Source organism: Urocampus carinirostris, chromosome 1 (genome assembly GCF_059441175.1).
Source record: "Urocampus carinirostris isolate Australia breed hairy pipefish chromosome 1, RoL_Ucar_1.0, whole genome shotgun sequence".
Lineage (NCBI taxonomy): Eukaryota > Metazoa > Chordata > Actinopteri > Syngnathiformes > Syngnathidae > Urocampus > Urocampus carinirostris.
Genome location: NC_142349.1, coordinates 33,553,791 through 33,579,614, shown reverse-complemented (window position 1 = coordinate 33,579,614; position 25,824 = coordinate 33,553,791). Strand labels below are relative to the sequence as shown.

The 25,824-nt window shown below is 37.7% G+C and overlaps 2 protein-coding genes across 6 annotated transcripts in view; one reads left to right on the top strand and one right to left on the bottom strand.

Annotated features, from left to right (window-relative positions):
• The window catches only part of pard3ab (par-3 family cell polarity regulator alpha, b), a 173,690-nt gene that overhangs the window by 124,845 nt on the left and 23,021 nt on the right, over positions 1–25,824 (bottom strand). For all 5 annotated transcript variants that reach the window (XR_015850499.1, XM_088336034.1, XM_088336042.1 and 2 more), the window contains exon 2: positions 15,386–15,487. Coding sequence is in view for 4 of the 5 variants with exons in the window: in XM_088336034.1 (XP_088192160.1) it covers positions 15,386–15,487 (102 nt within the window). In the remaining variant the exon portion in view is untranslated. The remainder of the gene's footprint in view (positions 1–15,385; positions 15,488–25,824) is intronic.
• LOC148374408 (uncharacterized) lies at positions 20,116–24,592 on the top strand. Its single transcript, XM_088336078.1, has 2 exons — positions 20,116–20,683; positions 23,762–24,592. Exons 1-2 carry the CDS (start codon positions 20,558–20,560, stop codon positions 23,939–23,941), a joined length of 306 nt encoding a protein of 101 aa, XP_088192204.1. The 5' UTR covers positions 20,116–20,557; the 3' UTR covers positions 23,942–24,592.

The window sequence follows — 25,824 nt, the reverse complement described above, 5'->3', positions numbered from 1 at the left end:
GCTTTCCCACTCAAGTTTTTGCAGATCTGTCAGTAGGTTCAAGTCCAGCATGGAAGCCGAGTGTGCAGCCGCAATCAAAGTCCCCCAATTGCACTCAGTTCATCCGGACTTGGCAGTGGGAAAATAAAGACTTGATGGTCTGCCTTTGAAACTCAGTCCTTCTGGAATTGATATTAAGGGGTATGAACAATTTTGACTTGGCACACAGACTTAAAAACAAATGTTGCACTTTTGGTTTTGTTCTGGGTCAAATTATTGAATTTTGTGGTAGATTTAGAGACTGAAAGCACGTTTTAGGAATTATGGTAAGGAACAGACACTGAGAGGAAATAGAAAGAACATCATGGAACTAATTTTAAAGCGCATTTTATTTCGTTGTGTGACAATTGATGATTTGATCCAATCTATGAAACAATATTAATGCCAGAGCCTATGTCTTATTGCAGCAAATATACCACTTTGAATGTGTCTCCCTCCTGCGGTTACCTAAGAGTGTTGAGGGATATTTCTCCTAAATAATGGTTTCAAAACAATGTTTGAGTTATTTTGTACAAATGTCACAAAACACTGCTAACAAGAGAGAGCGGGTTGCACTATGTGTGCAGAGACCACTTACCCAATCAAATTGCTCTGGGTGCTTGGCTGAAGTTTTTGGGTGTTGACAATCTGTTATGTGGCTTTTTATCATCCAGTGTCTCAAGGGATTATACATCGTTTCATGAGCTTCCTTCTAGAACAGACCTGGGCACTCCGGTCCTCGAGGGCCACATGTCCAGCTTGGTTCTTTGAGGTTTTTCTCCTCCAATACAGGTGATTCCAAGCTACTGCCAGCTTGCCGACAAGCTCATAATTTGTGTCAACTGAGTTGAAGAAGATACACATTCAAAATCATGCAGGACTTGAAGGCCTTGAGAACCTGAGTGCCCAGGTCTGTTCTGGAGGATTCCAGAGAGACGTACAGCCAAAATGGAGTCTGTATGGGACTTTAAACTGAAGCAGAGACTCCGCCCTTAATATTCTGGACCAAAACAGGCACCCGATGCCTCGTTCAGCTTAGCTCTGCATAAACAATTGAAACGATTGAGAAAAGATGAGCATGGCCCTCCTTTTATCTCTGAGCCAGACGTACTCGTAAAAAGACCCACACCGGGCTCGCAAGCCATATGTTACCAACCAAGTTATGCGTTGAACAAGTAAGAAAAATTGTTAGGATCGCCCATTTAGTCCAATGAGCCTTTTAATAAAAACAAAATGGAAAAATGTAATTGGGATTTTATTCTTAAAATAATGTGACATTTCCCAACATTGTTCACTCCTCAATATGTATTTAGAAATCAACATTGGATTGAACCTTTTTTAACTCATGTTTCTGAGTCAAATCCAACCCAACCCTTGTTAGAGACATTGGCTAATGTAAAATATAGTGCAGTAGTTGAAACCAATAAAACAGCCACTGAAGGCTTAAAAGTGCAAAGAAGCAGTTCACAAGCAGTGGTTGACTGAATGATAACACGCAGGAATTCTGCTGATGGACCAAGTTCCAGAAAATAATGCAAGGTTACACTGTTGCTCTCCAAATAAACTTATTTTGGCGTTGCTTTAACCTTATTGCAAGAAAATATACTTGAAAGGGCAGCAGGGTATGTAGAAATAAAACACAAGCACTAATAAGCCCAGAATTATAGGGTAACACCATGCTCACTATTGATTTTTGCCAGCTAAACCACTTTAGGAAAAGAGTCAATGTCAACATTTCCACCCAAGTGAAGCTTCAAAAACCCTCCGGTTAAAAAGAAAATCAGTTGCATCGTGCCAATTTAAATTAAAAAAGAATAGTATGACAGACACATTTGCTCTCAATCAATTTTAATGAGTTTAATAAGTTGCACCAGAGCAAAAGGTTCAGTATGTTCCCGATCGTGCGGAGCCCAGGAAAACACAAAAACATGAAGGAGAAGACGGGCAAAAGTCTCCTCAGAGGATAATGAGAGATCCCACCATGAGCAAAAAAAATAAAAATAAAGTAAAAAGGACAACACGAGTCATGTCACTTTTAAGGGCAATTAATCTTGAGAGGACCAAAAATGTCTCAGAACATTTCTTTATATGGAGCAATTACAGTGACAACAGTGGAGGGAAGGATGTGCAAGACCTAGTTATGAAATAAGAAAAGCTGGGAATGTGAACCGGTTTTTAGCCCACCTCAAAATCTAATTAGAGCTGAATGCACCAACATGTTAAGTCATGTAGTGCATGGCGCATACAATGGGAATCAAGGAGTCATAGTTTGTGTGACCAAAAAGTTAAAACTTTGGAATTTAAGATTTGAGTTTTTAGACATTGATAAAAGTCAGATCTATAAGTACAGTATATCCATAACTCTACCTAAAATAATGTCATATCATTTCAAAATCATTTGATCAAAGTTATTTTCTTTTTAAAAAATACAGTTAAGTTACAAACAGCAAGCTGAAACACTGCATAAGTCCAGTTGGAAAATTAAAGACAAAATGAAGTGAAACAAGATAAATATTTAAAATAAATATATCAATTAGAAAATGTTTGCCATACTGTGAGATAATTTTGATTTTAAATAATTCTACTAAAATATTTGAAGAACTGTTCCCATAAAATTGGGAAAACATACCTGGGGATGCAGTGCACTTCACATCAAATATGACTACTTTGTCCTGAGGCCTCAATTAAATCAGGTGACATTTTTCACAAGTGGGAACTAATTTGACAGTGTTACCACTAGATTTCCCAATAGGTGGGACATTTTCCAGTCACTGAACAAACTAAGCTTGCTGCGGGCAAAACCCTTTTTAACCAGTGAGTAGACACCCATTGCTCTGTTCCTAGTACAGTTGCAAACGTTGGTCGTCATAACATTGTCTCTTTTGCTTATCTGTGCTAATGCAATCTTGCTATATAAGGCATTTAGTCTGTTATAATGTCTTTACAGTGTTTGCACCATAACATCAGTCTATTGGATGCACCTACAATTTAGAGCAATGAAAAAAAAAAAAATGAACAAGTGTATATAGTCACAAATCTCCTTCAAAACATGCCTGTATGTTAACGAGAGATGTATTGTTTGGGTTTTGGAGAAGGAACACAATCTTTGGATGGAGAAACCAAGAGTGACGGTTATGTTTATTGAGAACAGTGTTTATTTTATGTGGTCAGGGACTAAGCTTTTGTTAGAGCAGCTTTGTCCAGTTAAAATGGTCAAGTGTCTCTCCAGGGTGGTCAAATGAACACAATACCACTTGGGAAATTATCCCAAACAGAAGTCATTTAACAAGTAGAACATTCTTCTCTACAGTAATAACTTACCTTACTGAGACCTCAGTCCTGAACATATGCTTGATTCACATTTCAGCAAGCCCCACCTCTACAGACAGAGTATGAACTTTGTTTGTCATTGCCATCACAAGTCAAAAAAATATTTAACATACAGTAAGTGAAGAATGAAACGACCATCAAACCGTGGAACGATGTGTTGAGAGTGATTCTACCAGGATTTAGTCTGGCTTTCGAGCTATCATACATTGACATCTTGTGGACAAAAAGTGAAATGGCTGAATTTAACATAGATTTCCCAATTTTGCACGCTGTGAAAGGGACAAGTAAATCTGAACTTTTTGTAAGGCAGGACTGTTCAAGATGTTACTCTAACAAACTGAACCAAAGTTAATGAAATTTGGATTTCAGATGGAACAAAACTGTATCTATGTATACACGATAAAATGCTTGGTATTGGGTGAATGCCACTGTTAAAAAAATAGATTATATATATATATATATATATATATATATATATATATATATATATATATATATATATATATATATATACACAGTGCATCTGGAAAGTATTCACAGCGCTTCACTTTTTCCACATTTTGTTATGTTACAGCCTCATTCCAAATTGTATTAATTCAATCTCTTATCTCAAAATTCAACACAAAATACTCCTTATGACTATGTGAAAAAGTTTTTTTATACTTTTTTTGAATTTCTTAAAAATAGAAAACTAAGAAATCACATTTACATAAGTACTCACAGCCTTTGCCATGAAGCGCTGGACTCTGGCTGGGCCACTCCAGGACATTCACGGAGTGGTTCTGAGGCCAATCTTTTGAGATCTTGGCTGTGTGCTTTGAGTCGTTGTCCTGCTGAAAAATGAACCTTCACCCCAGCCTGAGGTCAAGAGCACTCTGGAGCAGGTTTTGACCCAGGATATCTTTATATATTGCTGCATTCATTTTTCCTTCTATCCTGACTAGTCTGCAAGTTCCTGCTGCTGAAAAACATCCCCACAGCATGATGCTGCCACCACCATGCTTCACTGTAGGGATGGTATTGGCCGGGTGATGAGCGGTGCCTGGTTTCCTTCAAACATGGCACCTGCCATTCACACCAAAGAGTTCAATCTTTGTCTCATCAGACCAGAAAATTTTGTTTCTCATGGTCTGAGAGTCATTCAGGTGCAATTTGGCAAATTCCAGACAGGCTTCCATTTTACTAAGGAGCGGCTTTCATCTGGCCACTCTACCATACAGGCCTGATTGGTGGATTGCTGCAGAGATGGTTGTCCTTCTGGAAGGCTCTCCTCTCTCCACAGAGGAACGCTGGAGCTCTGACAGAGTGACCATCGGGTTCTTGGTCACCTCCCTGACTAAGGCCCTTCTTCCCCGATCGCTCAGTTTAGAAGGCCGGCCAGCTCTAGGAAGAGTCCTGGTGGTTCCAAATGTCTTCCATTTACGAATAATGAAGGCCACTGTGCTCATTGGGACCTTCAAAGCAGCAGAATTTTTTCTGTATCCTTCCCCAGATTTGTGCCTCAAGACAATCCTGTCTCGCAGGTCTTCAGACAGTTCTTTTGACTTCATGCTTGGTGTTTGTGCTCTGACATGCACACTCAACTGTGGGACCTTATATAGACAGGTGTGTGCCTTTCCAAATCATGTCCAATCAACTGAATTTACTGCAGGTGGACTCCAATTAAGCTGTAGAAAGATCTCAAGGATGATCAATGGAAAAAAGATGCACCTGAGCTCAATTTTGAGCTTCATGGCAAAGGCTGTGAGTACTTATGTAAATGTGATCTTAGTTTTCTATTTTTAATAAATTCAAAAAAAGTATAAAAAAAACTTTTTCACATTGTCATAATGGAGTAGTTTGTGCAGAATTTTGAGATAAGAGATTAAATTAATACAATTTGGAATGAGGCTGTAACGTAACAAAATGTGGAAAAAGTGAAGCGCTGTGAATACTTTCCGGATGCACTGTATGTATGTATGTATGTATATATATATGTATATATATATATATATATATATATATATATATATGTATATATATATATATATATATATATATATATATATATATATATATATATATATATATATATATATATATATATATATATATATATATATATATATATATATATATATATATATATATATATATATATATATATATATATATATATATATATATATATATATATATATATATATATATATATATATATATATATATATATATATATATATATATATATCAACCTTGGTCATATCCCTCAAGAGGGGTGACCGACAGCAAGACAAACACATACAATAACAAAGAAAATAAAAGGAAAAGAAATAGAAAAAAAAAAAAAAACACAAAATTTTTTGGACCATGGCAACACAATTGCCCAAACACCCAAACAAGTTAGGCACCTCGGCACCAAAGTTGGTCATGCTTTCGTCCCTCAGTTGGTCATGCTTTCGTCCCTCCAGATGATATATATAATTAAATATGTATAGATAAATTTAAAAGAGAAAAATAGACGAACCACCAACAGAAAAAAAGCGGAAAATACAAATGATCTACTCAAATACCAGAGTGCAAATCAGAAAAACCGTTCTTGTTTTTATGTACACGGTAGTGTCACCCAACGACCACAAGAGGGAACACTTGGAAAACAAACAGCTCATTTCTAGTCTACTTCAAAAATCCAAATGCATGTTCAGTACTATCTTTTTAAGGACACCCCCAACCCACACAAATACAAAAATAAAATTGATAAGACATACACATAACTTCATTTCAACGGTCTGTTTGACCCAAAATAATCTTGTTGGCGAATATGGTGCGCATAACGAGGAAATGACAAGTCCCCGTTTTATCATGTTTTAAATTTAAAAAAAACACTGAGACGACCACCCAAATGCTTGAGTACAATTATCAAAATAATCAGCCTCACAAGTCCCAACATCTCAAAATTTGCCCTTTCAGCGGGGTTCAATGCCGACATCCTGTCTCCTTCATGACCATGTAGGGGGAGCTGGGATTTGTCGAGTATTGTGGGTTCTTGGGATTATTGACCTCATGAATGAAAAGGATGAGGAAGGATGCAAGAGTGACGACTGACCACAAAAGGAAATGTGCAAACCCAAAATGAGGCTGATTTTTTAAAAGGACTGGGGAGAGGGAGGAGTCCCAAACTTCACCCAGCTGCGTTGAAAAAATGAGTACATTTTTTTCTACTTATTTGGGATTTTTTGTTGCTGCTTAATGTCATGGCATTACATTTCATTGCACTATTGTTAAAATGCACTACTTTTAATTGCACTATTATTACAAGTTAATAATAATAATATTACATCGTATTTCAAAGCACCTTTCAGGACACCCAAGGTCGATGTACATATGACCAGGACACAACAATAAACGATGAGTAAAACAAGCAAGTATATAGCCAATAAAACACATTATAGTTAAAAGGGGCGGTGGGCCAATTTCCAAACACCTGCAAATATTTTCATATTTATCCTGATATCTTCTATGCTATTTTTTTTCTTTCAAATCTTTTTTCAGGCTTTGTACACCCCTTTAAATCCAGGCACTTTTTGGAGGCTTCCAAAGCCAATTTTTCAATTTCTCCAGTCCCATTGAAAGAAAAAAAAAATCCGTTTTGAATTGTGTATTTTGCAGAGCCACAATTATATCTGCGATTTACGTATGCTCTTTTTAAGTTTACGTGTACATTTATAAAAACGTATGATTTTTATATCTTGAGTGACACGCGATTAGATTTGTTTTTGAGAAGAGTATCCCCCCAAGTGTTTGGTAATAACAGACAGGAAGTTCTTCCCATTAGAATTCACCACTCCGAAATCCTACCTTAATGTTTTACATGGCCCAAAACAGATGCCCATAAGTGATATGTAATCTGCAGAAATACCCATTTCAAAAAAACGGCAGTAGCTCAGGAGGTAGAGCGCTCGTCTTGGGATCAAAGGATCCCAGTTTGAATCCCGGCTTGTCCGTGTTACATGTCGAAGTGTCCTTGGGTAAGACACTGAACCCCTAATACCCCCAATAAGCAGGTTAGCGTCTTACATGGCTGCAATACAAGGCCGCTATTGGGAAATGTGAAGCATACTGTAAAGCGCTTTGGGAAGTCATTGACTTGAAAAGCGCTATATAAATGCAGTTCATTTCATTTCATTTCATTTCATAGTGTCCTGTTAAGATATAGCATGCGCCAGTTCCTCTTGGGCACAACCATAGGAGCGATGACACTTCATGGGCCAATGCCCTACAAACTAGTGCTAGCTACGATATCATGAAGGCGGAAGAAAAGCAATGGCAAAGCAAAGCCACCAGAGAGCAATGACTGAGTAGTTTTTAATCAGACTGGTTGAGAAACATGGCAACAATTTCAAGGATTTATAAGCATTTCTGCCTTAATTCAAGCGCTGTTCAATCTTTGAAAACAACACAATCATTTTTGAACAATTATCAAGGATTTCAAACACAAGTACGAACCCTCTTCGTTATATGTTTACCCTGCAGTGTCATGTCCAATATTGTTGCAAACAATTTGCGACATTGTTTTCGATGACAATTAAGACTATTTGATTCAATACATTGATAACTGTGATATCTAAGAACTACCAATCAATTATTTCTTTTTCAATTACAAAGCACTTTGTGAAAAAAAATTCTACAACAATCAAAACGTCATCTGGTCCATCAAAGGACGGGCGATTGTAGAATTTTTGTGTGTATTGACTCTTTAAGCGGAATGAGAATTCACTTGGATCATCAAAAAATGTAAGTTTAAATGGGGAAAGTAAGTTGCAACAAGAATGGCTTCTATAATGGCATGGCACAGCATGATGCATATGGCAGCAGCCATTTGTTTTGTGGCTTCTTCAAAAATGAATTCCAGAAGTTGTTGGACTCTTATTTTAACAAGTCAATTCCAGGTTTTATCAAGACATATACAATAGTTTCTCGATTAAATTATGTATATCCATATGTCTAGCCACTATCGCTGCTGTTCGAAAGTATGAATCAAGATTATTTTCAGTAAGGTTTGTACAGTGGAACCTTGGTTTTCGAACGCCTTTCAGTTCGAACAGATCGGAGTCCGACCAAAAATTTTGAGAAATTCTTGCTTCGCTGTTGGGTCAAAAAAATCAGAGTTCGAATGCCGGTAATGCGTGGGTGCGTACGCTAGGGTGCGATGCTGAGCGGCGTACGGGTGTTTTTAGCCCCTTATTACGCCTCCGAAGAAAGTCAGTGCAAGCAGCAAAGTTGCTACAGGTGAAAAAAAGAAAAGTAGTGCGTACAACTATTGCATTTAAGAAAGAAATAATAGCCAAATATGAAGGAAGTGTGCGAGCGCCTTCTGCCGACCACCACAAAGGTAAGAAATCCTATTCACAAGATTACGATAACGCGAACGTACAATTAGCCTGGGTTAGCTTTAAGTTTACGTTAAACATTCAGGGTGTTGGAACGGAGCCCAACATTGAGGGTGTTGGATCCGAGCCCCCTTTCCAATGAACCGCTCACCACTTGTTGTGGAGACCCCGGTGCTAAATGACTTGTAAACGGCCTGATTTTTTTATTTTTACACGTTCATGTTAGCGTAATCTTTCGTACGGAAGATTACGATAACGCGAACGTACGATTAGCCTGGGTTAGCTTTATGTTTACGTTAAACATTCATGGTAAACATTCAGGGTGTTGGAACGGATTAAAACGATTTACATTATTTTTAATGGGAAAAATAATTTCCGTGATCGAACAAATGGGTTTTCGAAAAGGCTTCTGGAACGGATTATGCTCGAGAACCGAGGTTCCACTGTAATTATGTTCTGATAACACAAATTAGTCAAAATCTCAACACTTCATGTGAACATTTTTCCTTTTTAGGAAAAAAAAAATAGTCAATCAAGTCAAGTCAAGTCATCTTTATTTTTATAGCCCTAAATCACGAAGAGTCTCAAAGGGCTTCACACATTATTACACTATATTACACAGACTATTTTTCAGCCGACGAGAAGAGTAGGTTATTCATATGCTATGGAGTAGAAGTGAGTTTTAAGTTTAGATTTAAACATTTCCACTGAGGTTGCAGATCAGATCTCAGGATCGGATGAACATCAATCATCGACCTTAGGCCGTTGTAAAAAGACAAAGATTAAGTACCCCTTGACGTTACTTTCTGGCAAGAAAGGAGTATGCATTCCAAATATGATCAGTATAATCCCCAAATAAAATTGAACGTAGCAAATGGTCAGCACCGAAACTAATTTCACTGGTGAGTCTTTCTTGGAAGGAGCTGCTTTAAGTAAATTACACACTTGCTTGTCTTTTCAAAGAATGGTTTCAAGACATTGTTGTTGTTCGATTCAGAAATTTGAAATGAACGTCACTTATCGTTCATGAAACTGGAGAAAAAAAAAAATATATTCTTCAAATAGAACCATTTAATGACTAAGACGTTTCTAGTCCAAATGTATGATTCTGAAACTTGTGGTGGCGCCCACAGATCCAAATCGAATTCATTCCAAGTGAAGAAATCCACATTTTGAATATTAGAAGGGAGGGAGCTTCTGAGTGTTGACCTGAAATAAAACCACAGAAAATGACGCACCAATGGCAAATCTTACAAATCCCTAAAAGTATGTCAAAATAGCATATTTCAGACAAGATCAATCACAACATAAACGTCCCTGCTCTGGCTAAAATTGGCAATAGGTCATCATCTTGTTCTCATTAAGGGGCTGTCGAAGACTAAGAAGGGGGAAGGCAGTAAGATGGGGAAGGCGAGCGTGGAAGGAATGAGGTCATCCCCAATGCTCGCTCACGAGGATCTAAAGGGCCGAGTGTGGGTGTGGTTTGCATAGTGATAAGGGGAAGCTCAAAGCTAATCAAAGGCATGTTCAAGCAACACACTTGATTTAACCTCTTCGCCTGGTTGCAGTTTATTAATTATTGCCCTGCCCAGACATGCCTGTGGCAAAAACACTAAGACAGGCATTAAGATAGATTCAGAACAATTGTAGAAGTTTGCGTTTAGTCTTCAATATAAAGATGTACCAGTTTTGCTAAATGTATTTATTTTTATATAAATCAATAATTTGTTTGGCTAAACCAAAAATTAAAACAATAAAAAAATATATATATGTTGAACTCATCTGGAAATATCACTAGGGCTGCAACTAACAATAATTTTGACAGCCGACTAGTCAGATTATTGAAACGATTAGTCGAATTTTTTTTTTCTTGAATTTAGAATGATGGTGAGTTGGTTATGTACAAATGACAATAATCACAAGAAAAATGGGTACAATAAACATGCAGATTTGTACAAAATAAATAAAAATAACAATTAGTCAGAGTCTGTTTCGTTCAACTTTCCAGCGTGCTTATTATAAGCCACATAAATGTTGCAGTCAAACAGTATTCAGAATGGGTACCAAGAATATGACACTTTCAAATTGCATTGCTCAAAACAGGAATGTAAACATATCCACAGACACACTTGCACATTCAAGACAGGAAACGTCATGAGAAATACCTCAGGGTGGTTTTAACCTAGTGGCCTTCCTGTCTACTCGTCTCCCAAGCTGGGAGAACTCGACTGTACACACTGCATTACACAAAAATGACACGTAGAGATTTCAAACAAAAGGAAAAGGTGCGATATATTAATGAAGTCAATTAAAACTTGTTTTTTTCCCTTTAGGTTTTAAATTAAGAATTGGCTAGATGCTGAAGAAGTTGATGAAGCGATCATGATGTCGGATTTAGGTACTGAGGAAAAGAGTAATTTAAAACTTTGTCATAAAAAAGGCCATCCTAATAAAAAATAAAGAAATTGGCCATCCATTAATTTTCTCACAATCGGTGCTGAAGCCTATCCTTGCTATATTGAAAGTGTAGGTGGAACTAGTTTCCAGCTAATTTAATCCAAAGTTAACATCCCAGACAATGATAGGTTATCCATCCATTTTCTGGGCCGCTTGTTCTCACAATGGCCGCAGGGGTGCTAAAGCCCATCCCAACCATCTTTGGGCAAAGGGTAGGGGACACCCTGAGTTGGTTGCCAGCCAGTTGCAGGGCACACGGGGACAAACAACGCACTCTATCATTCACACTTAGGGACAATTTGACAGGCCAATTAAAATGACATGCATGTTTTTCGAGTGTAGGAGGAAACCCAAGCAGGCACGGAAACAACATCCACACACCATACGGGGAGTCTGCGGTAACTGGACTAGAACACTGGACCTGTGCACTGTGGGGCTGCGCCCTAACCAGATAGATAGATAGATAGATACTTTATTCATCCCCGAAGGGAAATTCATATTTCCAGCAGCATCCCTGAGCTGAGAACAATACAATAATAAAGCAAAAAGAATACAATATACAAATACCCAGTGTGACGTGCAAATGCCCACTGTAGCGTGTTATATAGAATAACTAAATAGTGCTACACAGAAAACATATTGCAATAAAATTCGGTAATATGCAATGTAGGGGGTGTGGTTTAATGTGGGCTTTTACTCTGCCGGGTAGAGTTAAAGAGCCTCATGGCATGAGGAAGAAAAGATCTCTTCAGTCTGTCCGTAGTACAAGACAGTGACAGCAGTCTGTCGCTGAAACTGCTCTTCTGTCTGGAGATAATGCTGTGTAGTGGATGCAATGGATTGTCCATGATTGACCGCAGCTTGACCACCCAGCCTTCGTGCTGCCAATGATAGGATAAAATACTTAGGAATAACTGAATTAAGTATACACTGACGATAATGTAAAGAATTTTTTAAAATCCATTTTCTGTCTTACATGTCATGCAAATTTAAAGATTCTTTGGTTTTGGATTGGCTTAAACTCAATTCTTTAAAAATTAAGACTATAGTGGTACAGGCTCATTCGAGCTCAATTCGTTACAGGATCGTGCTCTTAACTCAAATTGATCGTGTAATGAGTACATTTTCATGATATGAGTTAAACCTATTTGGCCTGCTCCAGACCTGCGAGAAGCATCAAAGTGAACCCTAAATGTCTATAACACACATTTTCTGATCACTAAAACACAATTGAAGAGTAATTAAACAAGAAAAATACAATGGCATGTGCAAACTGGACCTGAAGCTGATGAACAGTCAGGAGCGGTAGTTTCCCCAGATTTTGCTTTTTATAGCAGACAAGATAATGGTTAAAAAAAAACTTGTATATTGAAATTCTTGGGTTAAGTGGTTCTTGTATAAAGAGGTACCACTGTACTTTTAGTCATAGCCCTGGAAATTATGTAACTGTGGGAAATGATCATTTCTGTCTTGGAATTTGAGTGATGAGATGATGCCAGGATGTGTAAAACATTCAAAGACTGACAGGGTCACACATGGTTGACGACCCCTGTGAAAGCAGACACAGCTGTATGACACACCCATACAAACAAACAAACGCGCACACAAACTGACACGCATAACACAAAACACACAAATCATGATTTGAAGTCTCGGAGTGGTCGGAGCAGCGACACCTGACACCTGGCATGTGGTCATCGGTCTAGCTCAACGGGACAACTAGGGAATGATTTTTTATAGAAAAGGACTGGGGGGGGGGAAAAAAAAAATCGAGGGAGGGAGGATGACTCAGAAATAAACATAAAAAAATTATTACTCTTTTCCTAGAAATATGTACCCACACATGTACATATAAAAACACGCAGTATGTTTAGCTTGCCCAAAAAGCGCGTGCATGTGCGTGAGCTAATAAAAGAGGTGGTGGCATTCCTTTCAGACTTTAAAAAGCTAGGCCTGACGGAATGCGCAGTGAAGATGAGTCAGAGAAGCTGCAAGAAGCTTCACGGTTGCCCTTGCACGGGCTGGGGTGAGGGGAAGCACCACGTAGCAGAAAAACCCAGCCGAAGCGCACATTTAATAGGGCCCCGGTTGTAGAGTTTGTTATAAAGGTAAGATCTTAAGCCCAAGCCAGAGTCCGAGCCTGACCAAAATTTCTACAGACAGGCCGAAAAAGTCAATCATTATGTTCGGGTCAGGCCAGGCTTCTCTTTATCTGACTTTTATTTTCCACTAGTCATTGTTTTTTTTTCTCTCTACCTTTCTCTCACTTAAAGTAGCGCGCTTGATTCTTAAAGACCGACTTTTGCTGTGGTTTTTGGCCCAATTTCTAACCCATCAAATCTTAAAAAGGTCCATCAGGAATTAATGTAACCTCTGCACAGAAATATAAAAGATGTAAAGGTTTATACAGTCTTGTTTTAACTTGGATTTTTCCTCTTGGGTACAAAGAAATAAAATAAAACATTAGTGGTTTGAATTACATTAATTAGTCTTTTTGAAAATTTGCAACATTAAGGGTATGAAGTCTTTAGAAAACAGTACAATATATTGTATTTTCACGACCATAGGGCACACAGTGTTAAAAGGTGCAGTGTCCGTAGCTGCTTCCGTTTCTGTATTTAACACAACACAGGGCACACCGCACGATAGTGTGCAGGAGCCTTCTGCTGCAGCGGTGTTACAACAACACAGACTAGCATTCAACTGTGCTAAAAATACAATGGAAGAAAAACTGAGCTTTGTTGGTTGTGGTTTATTTAAGGGAATGATTACAAAGTAAAATATGTGGATAAAACTTTTTTTTTTGAAAGAGCTTGTGCAAACCAGAGATTGGCATTGACATTTTTGCCGGAAATCCATAATAAACATAACAGTCAAAATCCTCGTCCTCCGTTTTTGACCAGAACAGCTTTGCTAAATCTCCATTAAAAGATACGCTTTTTTCACTTTCAGAGTCACTTTCCCTGCCCTTCTCAGAAATGATGCAAGCAAATGCGAAATGTAGAACAACACTCCTGGCAGACACGTTATCCCAAGCAGCGAATATCCATTCTTTTCAGTATGATCTGCAGGAGGTTTCTGCGCCACCGTAGTCCTGGTCCGGATGTAAAAATTACACCGTTTCATGAAACCAAAGCACCAATGCAAATACAATAACTTTCAAATTGCTAGATAAGCTATAGCATTAGCATCCATCAGTATTTCCGCAAATTGCACGTCACGTGTCCTCTTCTGCACAAGCAGGACACAGGAGAAGAATAGAAGTCACATGAGATCACATAGAAGTCGTATTCAGTAGGAAATGTGAACAATCTCACAAAAACTTGGGATTTGACTGAAAAATGTTGTTAGTCAATGGCTTGGCCCAGGACGGGACCTGTTACCCCCCACTCTTGGTGCTGGCACCCAATACTAAGGCCATGGAGCTGGTAAATGTCCACCACTCTACATCACAGAGAAGGCATACCACACGTTGGGTGCTCCGCACAATTTGAAGAAGATCTGAGACTTATGTGCGCCTCATAGTCGTGAAATTACGGTAGTTATTTGAGGCACAAGCTGTGTTAACTTTGCAGTAAAACAGATTTTGAATTTATATTACTTGTCTAACAATATGCAAAGGAAGACTCTTTTTTGATAAACATTTAAAAAAAAAAGGTGCATTGAGTGTGGTTTATCGTTTTAAATTGATTACAGACGTAATTATCCTGACTGCCTAACATAATCCAAATATTATCCTATTTCATACCCCCCAAAAAATGTTTCCAAAGTTTTCTCCGTGCTCACATTGGGGGCAGTCCTCTATTCGAGAAGGAATGCTTTAAAAACTATTTAACAACCTTTCAAAGTTCTGTCAAAACTACCCACAACAACTGGCAAAAAGAGTGATTCTGTTTGAAAAAATACACAGCAGTGAATGAGTTGGAAAAAAAACGTGCACAATGAAAATGCGTCACAGTCCTGGGACGCAATTAGCTGGTTTGCGGCACTAAGCCACAAACCCACCACATTTCACCACTATGTGTTTTACAACATTCATGCTGTGTGCCAACAAAACCAACCGCTTGATCCAGTTGAACTTTGAGCACACAAGCACAAAGAACATTACTCCAAGTATTGTATTTGAAATGTGTAATCACAATAAAAGGTGTACAGAAAAAAGTGTTGCTGCTCCATAAGTTACATATACACATTAGTCTGAAGGGTCTTACCCGATCTTTGTCGTCCGCCACATCACATAGCACATCATCCAAATCTAAGATGCCGCCGTCACCGTGCTCCAGCCGGTGAACCTGAAGCCAGTAGCTGGCATCCTGGGGAAAAAAAACATTGTGTTGATTCTTAATTGAAATCAGTCAATAAATCTTTCGAATAACCAACAAGGGGATTGGGAATTTGAATGCAGTGTTTCTTTAAACTAAAAAGCAAAATTTTACAAAGGAAAATCTAGGCGACGCCAATACCTTTATTGAGGATCATTTGTCTGATTGGAATCTGCTTTTTATGTAACAAAAAACAGCCCTTTTAAAAAAAAACATTTAACAGCAGCAGCAAACTAGAATCCTAGATCGGTGATGCCAGACTTTTTCTGAACTATGTTTTTGGTCGTGACAATGGTGTTTCACCCGACTTTCCCAGCAGAACTTCAGCTGTTCTGAATTCTGTGGAACTTTATTATTTATTTCATAAATACTTGATAAAACTTCCCAGCAAATTTTCAGCCGGCCCTGACAAAATTCCAAATTTCTTGCTTAAAAAGCTAGCTGACTTTTTATGTGAACCATTATTTTACCCGTTTTCCAGATCTTTTGAGGATTCACAGCTGCCTGAGGACTGGCTCAGTGCTATTGTCATACCCATTTTTAAAGGGGGGAGCACAACAAGTGCAGCAAACTATAGACCAGTTAGCTTGACTAGCTGCGTCTGTAAAGTGTTTGAGAAAATTATCTCAGATGCCATATGGAAATTTTATACAGGAGCACTATCTTTTTACGTTTAAGCAACATGGGTTTAGGTCTGGACATTCTACCATGACTAACTTAATAGCTCATTTGAAAAATATTACCAGTATGTTTTTTGTTCACAATATGGCTGGTCATGTTGTTTACTTAGACTTTTGCAAGGCTTTTGATAAAGTGTCTCATGACAAGCTTTTACAAAAACTGAAATGCTATGGTATTAGTGGAAAACTGCTTGAATGGATAACTGCATATTTGTCAAATCGTAAACAATGCGTAAGAATTGATGATGTTCTTTCAGCGTGGTCGGAAGTTTGTAGTGGGGTACCGCAGGGCTCAGTACTAGTACCATTATTATTTCTGTTTTTTGTGAACGACCTACCTGAGGCCATTCAAAGTAGTGACATCTCAATTTTTGCCGATGATGCTAAACTGTTGGCTTTCTTACCAAAAACCCAGGTTGCAGGAACAATTCTCGCCAAAATTACATTGAATCAGTTTTTCTTTGGTCCAAACAGTGGCAACTACAACTGTCATCTCATAAATGCTTAGCACAGTCATTTTTTTATGGTTCTGTTCCGCTGTATAACATTAATGATCATGATTTGCATGTTGTCACTGAACATAAGGATCTGGGTGTCACTCTTACTTCAAACCTAAAGTTTATCACGCATATCGCCAAAATTACCAACAAAGCCAATAACATAGCATCAAACATTTACAGACACTTTTACAACAAGAACCCAGCATTCTTAGTTCGAATGTTTTGCGTTTATGTTAGACCAGGGTTAGAATATAATAGCATTGTGTGGAACCCTTACTTATTCAAGGACATTAACCTACTGGAAGGAGTTCAACGTCGGTGTACGAAGCGGATACCTGGGATGCACAACTTGTCATATCCGGAAAGACTACAAAGACTGAACTTGGAGTTTTTGGAGCTCCGCAGAATTCAATTTGATTTAATTTTTGTGTTCAAAATACTGCATGGAATGATCGATGTGCCTTATGATCAATTTTTTTTAGTTCTGTCGTGTTGATGGTTTACGTGGTCACAGATATAAGTTACGGGTGCCTAGACCTAACAGCAACTTGCATGGAAACTTTATTTCTTTCAGGATACCAAAAATTTGGATTTTTTTGCCTGACCGGGTTATTAGTGCAAATACGGTGCAAGCAAAGGTTGGCAGAAATAGATTTGTCAAATTTTCTTAGGGGAGGGGGCGTAAGGTGACTATATTTGGCCATGCTCACTCTCAGCATTAGTTTTTTTGTGTGTCATGTTTTGATTAATGTATCCAACAATACCTTCAATATGGACAGGTTAATTGTCTGACAATATTCTCGTGACCCGGCTCAATGATACCATTAGTAATAATTACAACAATAATAATAAGCCTAAATCCACTGTGCAATCAGTAGACCAATGTTGCATAAGATCATCTTTAACTTAAATTTACGGCAGAAAAAATACCCTTTTTAATAATAATAAACCTAAATCGACCACTAGGGATGTAGATTATGTAGGAAGTGCCATTAGATTGTATCACATCACACTTCTTTTGCTCACAACGACTCGGTGGCCTTGTGACTGGGAGGTTGCTGGTTCGAGCCTCGGCCGGGTCATTCGTAAGACTTACAACTTTGGTAACCATTGCCTCTCTGCTTGGGGTTGGAATTGGGAAGGTTTGGTCACATAATGACACCCAGTGTCAGGTGTTGCAACACATTGGTTGGGTGGGACCATCATTGCATCATTTCGTACGAATGCATATGGGAGCCGACAGCGAATTAATCAGGGATAAGGTGAGGAAGAAGAAACTATTTTTACTCACGGTACCACATTGTTGAATACATAAGGCCATGATTGAAACTCTCTATTGTCGACGTAAACTATAAACACAATACCAAAACACAATTTATTTTGGTATTGTACAAATGGTAAGAATTTGGCGCTCTCACCACTGTGATCCGGGTTCTATTCCTGTTGCATTAAATGTTGTGAAAATGCTGTCAGCGATATTTTTGAGCCGATCAATCATTGCACAAATACGTTAACATACCACCGTGAAACCTTGTGTGCACCCAAACTGAGTTATTTTGTGGGTAAAACAAAATGAACAAAAAATAAGGCAAGTTTTTTTTCTTAAATAGGGCGACTTATAGTTCTTTTTGTGCTGCCCGGTACCAACAACCTATTGTTGGGGACCAGCCTGCAGCCAAGTGGCTGCTGACCAATGTCCAAGATGATAGAAACTGACCCATGGCTTTCCTTTTACAAATAATTGTTTTGAGTTTTTTTCCCCCAAATATGTGAACTAGACAATTCAATTATATAAATTGTGGTGAAATTGTAACGTATTAAATAATGTAATAGAAATTCTTACCCCCATGAATACATGATTAAAAAAAAGAAAAAGAAAAGTTACATACATTAAAACGTTCACTAATGCATTCAATAACTTCAATTTCAATATAGGACCATAGCTAGAATTGAAAATTGATGATCCAATGATACTACAGTATTAGGCAATTCAACCCCATACAGTCCATTTGTTGTTTCTTACTGCAACAAATGACAGTGAAATTGTGAAGATTGTAATGGAGTTTAAATATAAAGAAATCCACTTATTGGAATGACCTTCACATGACAATTATCAAGCAAGCAATTCCATGAAGATGGGTAGCACCATAGAGAGCAATGTTCATCACGGCGCAGTACGCAAGATGCTTTGAAGCAGAAAGGAAAGCCTTGCAAATGATTATAAACACGGCACAAAAGATCTAGCTCTTGCTACTTCAGCAGAGCTCAACGCAAAGGCCTTTTTGAACTATTATAATTGGGCCGACAGTTCAGATCCCACAAGGCCCAAATGAACAGACTACGGGATAGCTCCAGAGCTATCAGCACACTAAACCAGTTTTTGGAACACAGGTTCTAATATATTATTTTTCTCAATTTTTATTTCATACTGGATACTTTGCCAACTAGAGTACAACTCTAACTTCGTTGTAGTAACAACAGGGGTGATTTTAGGTTTAGAGCTGTAGGGATGCCGAGCACCCAGAGTGTCTGGCTGTTTTTTTTCTCATTTTTCTCTCACTTAAAGTGATTAGAATAGAATAGAATAGAATAGATCTTTATTATCATTGTTACAAAATGTGTTGAACATATTGTGACAACAAAATTGGAAGTGACACTCCAGTTACACATTTAACTGTAATCATAAAAAAAATGTAAAAAAGTTAAAAAGATAAATTACATAATATTTACACAAGAAAGTGTGGGCATGTAGAGGCAGAAGATAAGAAACCCTCAGCGCTGTTCATGAGTGTCACTTCTCATTTGTGAACACATTACACCATGTGGTTAAGAGAAACACCATAACTATGCCATTTGTTTTGTTTTACTTTTTTCTAGTGTTTTACCATATTTAAGCCTTTCTTGTCCTTTATTAAGGAAATGCTGGCTATGCCCACGATTGAGGAAATAATTCGAAGGATGATGGGGGAATAAAATGTCAAAATACAACCCCCAAAACAGGCTCATTAATAATGCAATGATAATAAAAGTGATTTTTTTTTTTTGGTTTGAACAAATTTATTGACACTAATAACAGCAAACAAACAATGTGAGGTTTTAGATTTTTTTTTGAACAATTTTATTGACACTTTTAACAGCAATTAAACACATTCACAATGTGAGGTTTTAGATTGATAGTTGTTTTACTAGTTTCCATTATAATCAATACCGCAGACTATAGATAAATTGTTAACATGTTTACTTCCTAAAATGACGAACTGACGAACATATATTACACAGGTACCAAATATGGCTTTACACTAAAGTCGCACGACAACTTCATCATTAATTATTCTTCTTTTAAAAATGCGTCTTTTAAAAGCACGTCGACTGTTGCGTCCATGTACAAGTGTTTGACGTCAAAATTAGGCAACGTTTATATTTTTTAAACACGCCACACTATCCCGGAACGCTGCGTGTTAGATCTACACGCTACCAACAAGCCACCGACAGCCTTCTGTCTTATTTACTCCGTCAAATACAACAATGGCCATTGGTGTCTTCATTCCACAATATATTTGAATGAGGCGCAAAACACAGATAACACAACAAGTTAAAAAAAAAAAAAAAAAAATACCCGCTCTGAGTGAGGGCTGTCATCGTTGACGTAAGGCGATGACGAAAAATGAATCGGGACTCCCGGGTATAAAACTCCCCTAAAATTCGTCCTTTTATGAATTTGTTCCAAAGACATAAGTCGTGACGACGTGTCAACGAATGCTCACCTCGTCGTTTATAATCAACCACCAGACGGACGCAACTACAAGACGACCTAAAAAAAAGTCAACGGCGAAGCGCCATTTTAGGCAAAGGAGGGGCAAAAAATAATACTAATTGTGTAAATGGAAGTGACGTCATACAAACGAAGCGAGGACGAAGAGGGCGCATGTCAGGAGCTCGTGCACCTGTTCAACAACCTCAAGTGTTTTGACAGCATCTACCTGAACAATGTGCTTATTGACATGGAGGTAGGAAAGAAAAATGTTATTCACAACAAAACTTAGCGTCAAATATAGGCTTATGTGTTCATAAACTTCGAAGGAGAAACATGTATTGTGTTGTAATCAAAGCATCGTTTTGGAAATGCCCATTAAAATGAAAAACTAAGATCTGAGAATCTCCGAAAAGTCTGTCAAATTTGAATGGTTAGGTCATTGGTTCCCACTAAAACCCACCATCCCACCCTATTTAGAAGCCGTGATCCGAATTAAGAAAAAAAAAATGAAAAAAAATCCTCAAATGTATTGAATGAAATTGAGGCAGTTCAAACCAAAGATAGTAGAATATATTCACATTCAAAACAGACCAGAAAACCAAAAACAACTTCCAAGTATAATATTCCCTCTTTAATGCTCAGTTTGGTTGGTTGATTTAAAATAAATCCAAAATGCTTCAGTGGCTTTGACTTTGAGATAATACAACTTAAATTGCTCCCTATAACCTTTTACAGTGAATAAATTACAATTTCAACACAACTGACATGACTAATCTTTCACTTGAAGTAAAAGTACAGGAAACTAAATTGGGCTTAGCAGCAACTTGTATGAAGGTACAGAAAATCTTAAATAGCTCCGATTTTTTTTTACACAATTTTTTTTTTTAAAAAGTCAATACATCCAACATGACTAAAATCACAGGTGTCAAACATGCGGCCCGCAGGCCAGATCAGGCCCGCTAAGGGATTGAATCCAGCCCGCGAGACAACACTCAGAGAAGCGCAAGAGAAAAACAAGCTGCAGGTTGAAATATGTCAACTTGATGTTGCCAAAGCCAGGTGCCCCTCACAAAGACACTGTACTTGTATTTATTTCTCTCTCTCTTACTCTCTCTCTTTCTTTTCCACCCCTTTTCTCCCACTCTGTCTCTGTCTCTTTCATTCTCTGTGTCTCTTTTTCTCTTCCTTTGTTGCTTTGTCTCTTTCTCTCTTTGTCTTTTAACCTATTTTGCTCTAACTTCCTTTTTTCCTTTTCTCTTTCTCTCTTCCTACCCTTTGCGCTTACTTTTCTCCTTTTCTTCTGTCTTTCTATTTCTCCTTGGATTTCTTTACTCCTCTCCCTTTCTTTTTCCCCTCTCTCACGACTTTTTATCTCTTTTGTTCCTCACGCTCTCTCCTCTCTCTCTTTTTCTTTCTTTGTCCCGCCCTCTCTCCTTTCCCTCCTTCTTTCTCTTATTTCTTTATCTCTCTTTTTCTTTCTCTTTAATCTACTAGTCCGGCCCCCGATAGAATGTTTGTTCTTTCGTGTGGCCCCAGAGTTAAAATGAGTTTGACACCCCTGATCTACGTAATAATGAACAAATAACAGTCAAACGAGGAATTGGCTGATCAAATAGTAATTGTAAAGCAATACAAAAATTAAAATCAAATGATCGTTCATTTTGAAACTTTGCTTAACAAGGAATATGAATGACAAGAAAATGAATGACTGTTAAATCTATGATCATGGTTTCCTCCTATGAACTAAAAGACACTTTATTTTCGCTAATTTCGCCTGGAAAAAGCAACGCTTCAGATGTGTGACGAGTGAATATAAAAGTCAAGTCATGTTTATTTGTATAGCCATTAATCAAATTAAGTCTGAAAGGGCTGTACAGACTATCATTACATCATCCCTTCATCTGAAAACTGCATGAAGGCAAGGAAAAACTACAAAACCCTCAGCATAAGGAAAACGAAGAAACCTTGGGAAGGGGCCGCACATGAACTAATGCCCCTTGCAGGATCATTAGGCTGCAATACATGTTGCAAGGGTATCAACAGACAATGCGCAGACATCATCAACATGAAATATAGGTAATAACAATGTCCGGTTGACAGCTTCCAGAGGTCAACATCAGTCATAAGCTATTGAATACAAGTGTGTTTTAAGCCTAGATTTAAACACTTCCACTGAGGCTGCAGATCAAATCTCAGAGGGCAGAGCCTAACTGGAGGACGCTCTTGAGGATGCAAATTTATTTTTGGCTCCTGGGATCACTAGTAGACCAGTGTTTTCAAAGCAAAGTTTCCAACCAGGAACATGGAGCGAAATCAAATCTGAAAGATGTGAAGGAGTAAGTCCATGCAATATATTTAAATAATACTAAAATAACCTTAAAATCACATCTTAAGCCGCCAGGCAGCCAGTGCAGGTCAGCTAAAATCAGGGTAATGTGATCAACCTTTCTTGACCCAGTTGAAAGCCTCACTGCAGCATTTTTTAGGCTCCACGACAGTAATTGAGACGGGAAGTAACGGATGAATTATAATCTCTGAATCAGACTGGGACAGCACAGAGCGAATTTTAAACTAACCAACTGTACACTAAGTGTAAAAGCTAAGCAGCTTTTTAAGTACTTTATTTTGATTTTTTTGTCGGTTTATTATTAAGTGTGACATGGCAGAAAACCTTTGCCCTATGCCTATAAAACAGTTTATAAATACAGGCTGTAGTCAAATTTTATATCTGGAGCATTTGGGATAAGGCATTTGCATTTTACAAAAGAATGAGGCATTTAACCTAAAATGTATTTTTCTCTATGCAACCATATTTCACCACTTTTTAATGATTGTATTAACCTACCAAAGTCAATGCGAACCAAGCCGAAGTTCTAATTCTGCATTCCTGAATATTGGGAAGTTGGATTCATCCCACTCGGATGGTACCAGATACAACCACAAAGTGTTACAAGCAAATGTAAATTGCAAAGATGACTGCAAAAAGTTGCTCTTTATTTTTAAGAAATTTGGACCTCCAGCAAACCTGCCTTCTCTCGAGCGCTCAAATTGTGGAGGCAAAACAACAGCTGAGGTCAATAGTCCACACTGTAAACTGCCTTTTGCTTTAGCATTCATGGTCTGTGTTTCCATGGGCATTACCATTTTGTCAAATTACGTCTGTAACTCGAATAAGTCGGCGTACATATCATTTCTCAGACTTTGCGTCTAAAACCTCCCACCTCGAGTGTCATTCCAATTATATATCCTAGTCAGAGGTTGGAACACTGACTTCCAACTTTTCTGGAATGTATAGAAGTACAATTTAAACTGTCTACTTCTCTTTTGGCAGTTCAAACCGTCACAGAGCATCACGGATAGCGACGTCTCAATGCTAGACTTCCTGATGGAGTTCATGGCTACTAATAACACTAACCCCACAGACAACTCTGATTTGGACAGCACGGATTCCAGCAGTGATCACTCCGTGCAGAGCAGCGGCATTGACGAGCCACACAGTTTTAGAAATTAGTCATTAAGAAACTCCGGTTGTATTTAAAAAATCTTAAGACTTAACCCAAAGGGTTTGGTCACAATGCACTTTTCCATGGCCTCAGGATCTTGAGAATTTACCAAAAAGAGGTTGCCAAATGTATCAGATCGAAACATGTTTACGTGTGCCGAACATGTTTTTTTCTGACTTTTTACTTAAAGCAACCGTACACCTTAATGTGTTATCACATATTATTGAATCTGTTTTCCACCCTGCAGAAGTTTTCCAACTTTCTTAGCGCAAAACTGTAAAATGGACAAAGATCAACGCGATGTGTCTAGACTATTTATTTGAAGGCACGGGTTCTCGACTTTTTTTTTTGTACAACGTGTTTAAGTATACATGTGATGTTAAATGTGTTGATAAGTAAAATTTCTGTCACAGAATGATTATTTTTAACTTTACATTTTCCAGACATTTTATTGAATTTTAATGCTTTATTTGTTTCTAAAGGCACTAAATGAGTGGCATTATCATTTGTCCTCCTTAGCCAAATCACAAGCCTGAAGAAAGCTTTTAGTTGAGGGGGGGCTGACAGAATGGGATAAAGTGCATAAAAGGAAAAAAATACATTTGAATAAAGAATACATTGCAATAAATAAAAAAAGCAATTGTCAATTTTAAACCTTACTTGAAGGGTTCATGTGTTGACCTTTTTTTCCTTGTAGATGAAACAATTTAATTTGGGATTAAGATTGAGGATTAGTAGGCGTTTAGAAGACCAGATGGCCGATTCTGAACAACCACAAACGTGGACAAAAAAGTAACATTTCAAAGCATTCATGGAAAATTCAAATTGATCCTCACAGCGGGTGCATTGAATTAACAACAGATTACATAGGTAACAAGAAGCTTTAACAGCACTTAGCATATGCCTTCTTATTCCTTGATGCTCCTCAGTTGTCTGTATTTATTTACACTGCGGTTTTTGTATAAACCTTTATATTTTTTAAGCTGTGACATTTTCTAACTGCTCTCAATCATAGTCTTGAATCGTGTCTGACACATTCAGCAAATTGAGAGTTAAAATAAACATGAGGGTCCTCCTAGATCCCTTACAGTGGGCCCTCAGTTCACAAGTGGGCCATCAGTGACGGTGTAATTCCTCACTCTGTGCAGAATTAATAGCAATAATAAGCAGACAGAACTAAGTCAGGTTCACATGTTAACTACACATGACAGAAACTGGAAAGACTACTATAATAATGTGAAAAGTATATTATTGATTGAATACCAGGTTATGAGTATCATTAACTGCCTTGTTTCAAGGTAGTGGTACTCATAAAGGCCGCCAGTACATACATGGCATTGACATTTCTAGAAAAAAAACAGATAGATAGATAGATATAGAGATGGATAGATAGATATAGAGATAGAGGGATAGAGATAGATACTTTATTTATCCCCGTAGGGAAATTCACACTTCCAGCAGTATTCTTGTGTTGAAAATAAAACAATAATAAGTACAAGGAATATAATACATAAATACCCAAATGTAACGTGTTGATATAGAGTATTTAAATAGTGCTACATAAAATACACACTGTAATAAATATATATGAATATATGAAATATATGAAAAGTGGATACAGTACCGTGTTATATTCTCAAAATGCTTTGAATCCTTTTGGCCTAGTGACTAGAAGGCTTTTTCAAAAATAGGTTGCCATTTGAATTGAATACATAAAATCTCACTATTGGTTTAACATAAAATTTCTCGTTGCAATCCTTCATTGTGTAGCAAACTCGTCCAGTTCCAAACTTCAAACTCAATATTTCAACAGGCATAAAAACAAAGCAGCGAAAGGTAACTGGGGAGATGGAGGAGAGTGAAACCAGAGAAAGGCGGCATGGAGTGAAAC